Here is a 9299-nt window from a genome sequence, read left to right as displayed (position 1 = left end):
CCTTACAAGTCCTTCTTGATCCTGAAGTGGAATAGGTGCCGCTGTTGCTGCTGGTGTTGAATTCAGGACCGTAGCGGAACATGGGGCTGGAGGACGAGCGAAAGATGCTGACTGGGTCCGGAGATCCCAAAGAGGTAAGGCAAGGCGACCGACTCGGGCCTCTTCACTGCCCTGAGGCTCAAGACCAAGCCCGCCAAAATACACGCGGGGCCCTGTTGGCCTTGGATTCGCCCCTGGAGTTTGCACGGTCGGGATTTACTGGTTCCCTCGACCCAGCCCCCAGAATTCGTCGATTCATCTTGGGCTAGTAGATGACTAGCTTTTCTCTGGACCTTGGTTTCCCCATCTTGTGAAAGCGGTGACGGTTTAACGAGAGCGAAAATGCTGTGTCGCCTAAACTTTTGTAAAAATAGTATCTGTGTTTTTAGTCAATCAGGTGTTCTGAGATCCTGGTTTGACAAGGTCAGGGAGCAAGCAGACCAACCCTAGCGCTTCCCTCCGCTCAGGTCAGGAATCCTGCTACATCTTCTGTTGAGGTTCCGGAGATCTGGCCTTATGCTAGTTTCTGTGAAGAAGGGGTTTCTTTTTCTTTGGTGGGGGTGGGAGTGGGAGGTATATTTGGGGACGGTGTAGGAGTGTGCAGTATAATTCTGTGAGGATGGAAGAGGGAGCTCTTTCCCAGAGGAAGAATTCCAACCTAGTAATAATTTATTGACAGCTTACTGTTCCATTCCAAGTTCTTTATATGTACTCATTCCTTTAAGCCACCCCATAGTCCTATGAGGTAAGTATTAGGTACTATTCCTGTTGTCATTTTACAGGTGAGGAAGCTAGCATAGAGAGGTTACACATCTTTTCTAAGGACCACACCTAAGAAATCATGGAGCGAGGAATTGAACCCAAGCCACATGGTTCCAGAGCCAAGACTTAGCCACAGTGCTGTACAGCTTTAGAGAAGCCAGCTAACTTTTGGTTTTCAGTCACATTTCCTATCCTTTGCTTTGTTCTCTAGTCACTTCTGGGCAGCTGTTCTGGGTTTATGGATTCAGAGTAGTTGGAAACTAGTTGATCCCATGATTTTTCTTAGTCTTATTTTCAGAAAGAGGACCAGAAAGAAATGGAGCTTGCCTCAGGAAGTTCAGCAGGAAGTATACCAGAAAGTTCAGTAGAGCTCACCACAGCAGCAGATGAGAAAAAGAAAGTAGTCAGTTTTTTTGTTTTTTTTTTTTTTGTTTTAATTATGAAAACTGAGGTCTTTTATGAAGAACCTATCTATACCTTTTGGACAATAAATCTTTTTATCTAGTGTGACCTGGTTTTTGTCATTGACTGGAAATTTTATATGAAGTAGTCCCATTTTCAGACTTGTATTTGGATTTGTTTTTCCAAAACATGCTGTGATACTTCTGCTACAAAATCATCAAAATGGTCAACGTAGTAGCATTGCTAATAGGGAAACGATACAAAGGTCTTGCTTCTGGGATACAAATTTCAGGTTTCTAACTCCGGCAGGTTAGGATTTCAATTTGGTGGGTGGGAGGATTTTTTTGTTTTTTTTGTTTTTGTTTTTGTTTTTTTTAATTTTTTTTTTAACGTTTATTTATTTTTGAGACAGAGAGAGACAGAGCATGAACGGGGGAGGGTCAGAGAGAGAGGGAGACACAAAATCTGAAACAGGCTCCAGGTACTGAGCTGTCAGCACAGAGCCCGACGCGGGGCTCGAACTCACGGACCGCGAGATCATGACCTGAGCCAAAGTCGGCCGCTTAACCGACTGAGCCACCCAGGCACTCCTTGTTTTTGTTTTTGAGAGAATAAGTGAGTGAGCTGGGGAGGGGCAGAGAAAGAGGGAGAGAGAGAATCCCAAGCAGGCTCTGCACTGTCAGCACAGAGCCTGTCATGAGGCTCAAGCCCAAAAACAGTGAGATCATGACCTGAGCTGAAACCAAGAGTTGGGATGTTCAACCGACTGAGTCACCCAGGTGCCCCTGGAAAAACTTTTTCAGTATGAATCTTTTTTAAAGAGCAAGGTTAAGAAACCTTAATGAAAAACTGGAATTTGACATCCTAAAAATCATCTTCATGTTTAGAAGAGATCTTTGCTAATTGTGAGAATAAATAGCCTGGGTTGAACCTGCCTTACCCTTCCCAGCTTTCATTAGAATGAAGCCAATTGTGTTGGAATTTTGAAAACATAATGAAGGATTGCCAAGCTAATTTGTTGTGGGTTTTTGTTTTTTTTTTTTAATCTTCGTATATACCTTTTCTTTCCCTTCCCCAAATGTGGACATGTGCATTCACAGGAAGGCAAACACCTTAATTTAGACAGGTTGAGATACTGCAGTTCAGACTCTGCTATGCCTGAGATTTAAGCCTATGCTGATGCTCCCACAGGGAATCTTTTACATTATTTGTAAATTTGAGGTTGTGTCCCTGAATCAGAAGTAAATAGGTTAGGGCGTGGTTCCAAGTTTGTGAATGGACTACTCTAGACTTTTGATGCACTTAACACTGATAGTTTACTTAGAGTCCTGAGGGTTCAGCAAGCCAAATGCAGTAACTGGAAAGCATTGGCTATAGAAGAGTTTAGGTTTGGCCATTTTCATATTCCCAGTTCAAGTTCAGTGTCTAGAAAAAATGTTTTCCTCCTAATTTCATTTGGGATGTAAGGATGAAATTAAGCTATTTTTGGTGCTAGTAGGACCAAACAAACCAGAATTCCAAACAAAATACTTTAAGTTATATAGGTTCCATGTGAACATCAGCTTGAACCTGTATCAGAAAATGTCTAATTAGGGGTGTCTGCCTGGCTCAGGCTGTAGAGCATGCGACTTTTTTTTAAATCTTGGGGTGGTGAGTTTAAGCCCCACTGGGTGTAGAGCTCACTTAAAAAAATGTCTAATTAGTGTTTGTTATTTCTAAACTGGGAGCCCTTTAAGGGGCTGTTGTAATTAATCAGATTACAGATAAGTACTTTAGAGGCTTTAGAGTGTCCTGCACACTTTAGGTTGTTGCTAATTAAAGTGAGATAGTGTGTCCTTGTTGCAATGTACTCAGGGTTTGTTTTAATTAGGTATGGTAAGGTTACAGGCATGGAGACAACTGTTTTTGAAAGAAGAGTTTGTATGGGTTCCAAGAGAAGGGGGGAAGGCCACACCACCCAGGGCCATATGGGAAAGTGCCTGGACCAGCGGAGAGAGCAAGGGAAACCAGACTTTTGGTTTCTGAGGGAAAGAATGGGTGAGGCAAGATAGTCAAGCTCTGGCAAGGTTAGGATTAGATAGTTTGAATAATTTCCTTGGGTTCTGGGCTATAGAGGTGGTCTCCAGTTGTTTGGTACTTGACTCTAAGGTGATTAGGGCAGGGGCAATAACAGGTTTAGTGTAGGAGAGTTAGATAAAGGAGGTAGTTGGTAATAAGGGTTTTGGATTGGTTGGTTTACATATGAAAGATGTGTCCGTAAAGCAAGTTGCTGCATAGAAATTAGCCAGCCCTGGGAGGGGCTTTCTCTCCTGGATTAGTAACGTAGCAATGCCCTACAATGTCAAAGCATCATAAAATATAGAAAATTTAAAAAAACACAATTAATACAATGCTTATCCTCAGTAATTACAACAATCGGTATGATTGGGAATATGTATTTCCTAAATTGCTGCTGACATTAATTTTGTTTTCCTTTTTTAGGAGGAAGAGGAGGAGGAGGAATTAGTGGTAAGAGCCGTCTCAGGTTTGGAACTACCTCAGTAAAAGAAAGTTTGAGCTTCGTGAAACTCTTAAGGGCATTTTAAGGTGTCTTTACTTGACACCTTGGAAAAGATGGAAGTGGAAAAGGCCTTTAATCCTTCCTGTGCTGTGGAGTGTTTGGGGGGTGGTGTGGGCCTGGGAAACAGTCTTTTCTGGGTTTGGGGCTTTAGTCATGGCGTCAGGGAGCAGAGCAGCATGTTGAGGACCTAGTACTCAATTACCTGCTATTTGTGGTTTAATAAAGAATTCTGGAAGGAACTCTTCTTATATAGTCCTTCTCCATGTTAACATTGCCTATCTAGCTGGACAGCTGGGGTTGCATAGGCCTGGCTGTCAGATGAGGAGAATTCAAATTCACAGACATTACATATCCCAAAATGCTATGTTAACAAGTAAGGCCTCCTATAGATCTACTTCAAGTTTGGCTAGGTTTCCTTTACCACCTTGTTTTTCAGATAGGACTGAGGCTTTCAGTGCATACTGGCAACCTTGGAAGGCAGGAATGTGAAACTTTCCCCTACTACTTAGCATCAGAATTGAATGGGAGACCCCATTCTGCCATTTCTGGAGGCAGTGTGGCTCTGCCAGCTGGCCTTCTGCACGGTAATTCAGAGGCAGCACCTTGGTTTGGTGGTTGTATTAATCAAAGCGGATGGTTGTGGGTCTCCTCCTATAACCCCATTTTGGTTCCCTCTGTGTTTCTCCTTCAGGATCCTCTAACAACGGTGAGAGAGCAATGCGAGCAGCTGGAGAAATGTGTAAAGGCTCGGGAGCGGCTAGAGCTCTGTGATGAGCGCGTATCCTCCAGGTCAAAGACAGAGGAGGATTGCACAGAGGAGCTCTTTGACTTCCTGCATGCAAGGGACCATTGTGTAAGTCATCCTAAAGTCAGGAAGGGGGAAACTTATAGTGGCCAGGCAGACTTGGTGCTGACAGCCTTTCCATCCTAGGACAGTTCCGTCAATAAGCATTTACTTATTGGCCCAATATATGTCAGGTCCAGTTCTGAGCACTTTACATAAATAGTCTTATCTAATTCTGTTTTCACTGGAGATAAGGGGTCGTTATCCCCATTTTGCAGATAAGAAACTGAGGCTTAAAGAAGAGAAATGATGTCCCAACTTGGATTGGGAATCCAGTGAGAAAGCTGGGTTTTGTATCTTTAAGTAACAGGCTATTTTAAAATAATTGATACCCTTGGGGCGCCTGGGTAGCTCAATCACTTAAGCGTCAGCTTTGGCTCATGTCACGATCTCATGGTTCGTGAGTTTGAGCCCTGTATCAGGCTCTCTGCTGTTGGCACAGAGCCCGCTTCAGATCCTCTGTCCCCTTCTCTCTCTGCCCCTCTTCCACTCAGTGCATGTGTGCATGCATGGGTGTATGTGCGTGCATGCGCGCAGTCTCTCTCTCAAAAATAAACATTAAGAAAAATTTTTTTAAATAATAATTTATATCCTTCAGTGTGTCTTATACATAGCAGTTGGTCCAAAAAGTTTTCTTTCTTTTTATTTATTTGTTTATTTTTAAGTTTATTTATTCTGAGAGAGAGAAGGGTGGGGGGAGGGGGCAGAGAGAGACAGAATCCCAGGCAGGAGATCATGAGCCAAAATCAAGAGTCAGGCACTCAACAGACTGAGCCATCCAGGTGCCCCTTACTTTTTTTTTAAATTTTTAAAATTTGTATTTGACTCTTTTATAAGTAAGAGTAAGGTATTTTAAATAAATTACAGAGGAGGCAAAAGTTGGATATGATTGGTTACATTAAAACTGATTGGTTAATAAGCATATGAAAAGGTGCTTAATACTTTTACCCCTCAGAGAAATACAGATCAAAACCATGAGATACCAGTTCATACCTACTAGGATGGCTATAATCAAAAAGATAGGGAGAAATGGGTGAAGGGGGTCAAAAAGTAAAAAGGAGAAAATAAATGACATTTGCCCCCATGAAAAAGTTAATGATCTCCATTCAACCAATTTTATGCTTCAACAATCCAATATTTGTGTTTTAATTCTGTAATATACACTGGAAATACACAAATGTACACATGTACCCCCATTAAACACATTGTGATAATCAAGGAAGGTATTTTATGAATACATAAAAATCTAACTGAAATCATACTGGCTAGAGATAACCATGTTTTCTTGTATATACTATCAGATTTTTAAATAAAAATGACATCATAGATACATTTACATATAAAATATGAATAGAGGCATTTCTTTTTCAACATAATTTTAGTGGAAAGAAGCAAAATTTATATATAAAATATGTGTCTGTAATTCTCCATATCATGAAAGAAATAGATTGGTGTTGGTGAAATGTGGAGAAATTGGAAACCTCATACACTAGTAATGGGGATATAGATTGGTATAGCCCTATAGATAAATGGTCTGGCAGTTCTTCAAAAAGTTAGAGTTAATATGACCCAGTAATTCCACTCCTACCTATATACTCAAGAGAAATGAAAACATGTCTATATAAAAGGTTGTACGCAAATACTCACAGAAGCGTTATTCATAATAGGCAGAAAGTAGAAACGATATATATCAACTGATACATAGATAAATAAAATGTAATATATCTGTATAATGGGATATTATTTGACAGTAAAAAGAAATCACGTACTTTACTCAAAAATGTAAATTCTACCATATGATCTAGCAGTTCCACTTCTGGTTGTATACCCTAAAGAATTGAGACTGTTCAAGGACTCAAACAGATTAGTACATGAATGGTCACAGCACTCATAGTAGCTAAAAGGTGGATGCAGCCCAAATGTCCATTGTGGTATATGCATACAATGAAATTGTTCAGTCCTAAAAAGGAAAGAAACTCTGACATGCTACAACATATATGAACCTTGAAGACATGCTAAGTAAAATATACCTATCACAAAAAGACAAATAGGTCATTCCACTTACTAGGTACCTAGAGTAGTCAAATTCATAGAAAGTAGAATGGTGGTTGTCGGGGGAAATGGGGAATTCCTTAATAGGTACATAGTTTCAGTTTGGGAAATTGAAGATTGTAGAGTAGTAAACTCTCTTGGGTGTAGCCTTTTCAGGATGGCCTTCACTGATCCTCCTGTTTAAAGCTGCTAGCCCTCCCTGCCTTTTTATTTTCCTCAGAGCATTCCTATCAGAAGTTAATCTTATATGTATTTTATAATTCTGTCATTGTGTAAGTTCCTTAAGAGACAGAGGTATTACCTGGTTTACCATTGTAGCTTACTCAGCATCTAGAACAGTACCTGGCATATAGTAGATATTATATATAAACATTTGTTGAGTTAATAAACACTGTGATATGGGACGTATAAGTTTCTGTGGGGAAGACAGAGGAGAGACACATTTGTGTGGGGATAGGAGTTTGTTTAGAGAAGGCTTACAAGAAATTACATGTAAACTTAAGTTCTAAAGGAAAAATAAAGGATGAAAAAAGTGGGAAAGAGTTCCAGGTAGAAGGGAGATAGTATTCAAGTAACTAGGGAGTTCACTAGGGCTCAAGAGGGGTGTGGGTGTATGGAACGCTGTGGAGAGACAAGAAGCAGTATTGTTCCAGGTCATGAAGGACCTTGTAAGCCAGGATATTAAAGCTGCCGTTTGATGACATCCTTTTCTTTCCCCCATGTAGGTGGCCCACAAACTCTTTAACAGCTTGAAATAAATGTGCAGACTTCACCCCAGCCTTCATGACCTGGTCATCAGGATACTTTCTTATGGTTTTGACCATGCCATTTGTTTATTTGTGTAACTGTAAGTTCATGTGAACCTCATGGATTTTAGCTAGGCAGGTAGCTTCTATGTAATTAGCAGTGATTCCTCTTAATAAAGGCCAGTGATCTGCAGACCTGCTGCCTCTTGTACTTTTTTTAAATTTAATTTGAAAATTTCAAACATAAGACTAGGTAGAACAATAATCAACTCCCGTGTACCCATCGCCTAGCAAGTATGCATCTCTTAATGATACAAAATTTACCTTGATGCCATTATCACAGTTAACATGAACAGGGATGGCTCAATTTCATCGAATGCTGAGTCCATGTGAAATTCTCTCTTACAAGCGTCTTTTGACAGTTTTTGGTCTCAGTATTCAACAAGGTTGCTTTTTTTTTTTTTTTTTCAACGTTTTTTATTTATTTTTGGGACAGAGAGAGACAGAGCATGAACGGGGGAGGGGCAGAGAGAGAGGGAGGGAGACACAGAATCGGAAACAGGCTCCAGGCTCCGAGCCATCAACCCAGAGCCTGACGCGGGGCTCAAACTCACGGACCGCGAGATCGTGACCTGGCTGAAGTCGGACGCTTAACCGACTGCGCCACCCAGGCGCCCCCAAGGTTGCTTTTTTAAAATACACAAATTATGGGGCCCCTGGGTGGCCTAATCAGTTAAGCATCTGACTCTTGATCTCAGCTTGGGTCTTGATTTCAGGGTCATGAGTTCAAGCCCTGCATTGGGCTCCACGCTGAGCATGGAGCCTACTTAAGAAATAACATACATACACACATATTTTAAAAAGGAGTGAGGAGATAATAAGTTTGTGAGGGGAAAGGTAGTGGATTCCAAGAAGGATGAAAAAAGGGCACCTGGGTAGGCAGTGCTGGCAATGGGAAATTGGTTACATACATATGAGTAGAAGACATCTAGTAAGTTAGTATATTGAAGGTAATAAGTGCTAGCAGAGAATGAGTTACAAATAGGAAGAAACCAGAAGGAATTGAACAGTGTTGAGGTATTTATGATCTAAATAAATACAGATTTCAATGTAAGTAAATACAGATGCCAGTGTATAAACATGTAGGGGATACATATTTCTTTAGCTCAGCCCACAAAGAGGGCTTTATTCCCCAATAAAAGGAACCAGGGTTCCTTGGAGGAATGGGTGATTCCAGAGTTGGGAAAGTACAAGACATTTGTTTGTTCCAGAAAGAAGGAAATGCTCAAAGAACAATAGGGACGTGTCAAGTACACAAAAGCAACTAGCCAAATCCAGAACAATTTGAGCATCAAAATATATAATGATAGTACTGGGTTGTAACTCAATTTAAAATAATACAGGAATCCAAGCTAATAAAAATAAGTGAATCAATTAAAGGTTAGGTGAGGGGGGCACCTGGGTGGCTCAGATAGTTAAGTGTCTGACTTTGCCTTAGGTCATGAGCCAAACAGCCTGCCTGGGATTCTCTCTCCTCTCTTTCTGCTCTTCCCCCACCTGCATGTGTGCTCTCTCCCTTTCAAAATGAATAAATAAACCTAAAAAAAAAAAAAAAGGTAAGGAAGGTGATACATATTACAAAAGGAGAATGTACAAACTGTAGCTTAAATGAAAGCTGGTATCCCCACTAAGGAGACACATGGCTGTAGGCAGCAATGAGAAGAACACAGCATCACTGATTCCTGCAAAAAATAGATAAGCTGAATCTAACCAGATAAATAAAACTGAGGGACATTCTATAAAACTAGACATCGTACAAAGTAATCCTCATTTGTATCAAGATGGTAAAAGTCAAGGAAAAACTGAAGAACTGCTCCAGATAAAAGGAAACTAA

General features: G+C 40.7%; 1 protein-coding gene across 2 annotated transcripts; it reads left to right on the top strand.

Annotated features, from left to right (window-relative positions):
- LOC125912658 (cytochrome b-c1 complex subunit 6, mitochondrial) lies at nt 1–7600 on the top strand. Of its 2 annotated transcripts, XM_049617275.1 has the most exons (4): nt 1–134; nt 3685–3711; nt 4455–4616; nt 7385–7600. In XM_049617275.1, exons 1-4 carry the CDS (start codon nt 81–83, stop codon nt 7415–7417), a joined length of 276 nt encoding a protein of 91 aa, XP_049473232.1. In that variant the 5' UTR covers nt 1–80; the 3' UTR covers nt 7418–7600. The 2 variants fall into 2 exon arrangements, with proteins under 2 accessions (XP_049473232.1, XP_049473233.1); XM_049617276.1 differs by lacking the exons at nt 1–134; nt 3685–3711 and adding an exon at nt 4270–4347.
- The last annotated feature ends 1699 nt before the right edge of the window (nt 7601–9299 follow it).

The sequence above is a fragment of the Panthera uncia genome (genome assembly GCF_023721935.1).
Source record: "Panthera uncia isolate 11264 chromosome C1 unlocalized genomic scaffold, Puncia_PCG_1.0 HiC_scaffold_4, whole genome shotgun sequence".
In the NCBI taxonomy this organism is placed as follows: domain Eukaryota; kingdom Metazoa; phylum Chordata; class Mammalia; order Carnivora; family Felidae; genus Panthera; species Panthera uncia.
This window is presented reverse-complemented; position numbering and strand designations above follow the sequence as displayed.

Excerpts from the sequence above, each read along its gene's own strand:
- LOC125912658 (XM_049617275.1), top strand. The coding sequence starts at position 81 with ATGGGGCTGGAGGACGAGCGAAAGATGCTGACTGGGTCCGGAGATCCC. Across the intron at positions 3,712-4,454 it reads AGGAGGAGGAGGAATTAGTG|GATCCTCTAACAACGGTGAG; the intron begins GTAAGAGCCGTC and ends TTTCTCCTTCAG. Across the intron at positions 4,617-7,384 it reads TGCATGCAAGGGACCATTGT|GTGGCCCACAAACTCTTTAA; the intron begins GTAAGTCATCCT and ends TCCCCCATGTAG.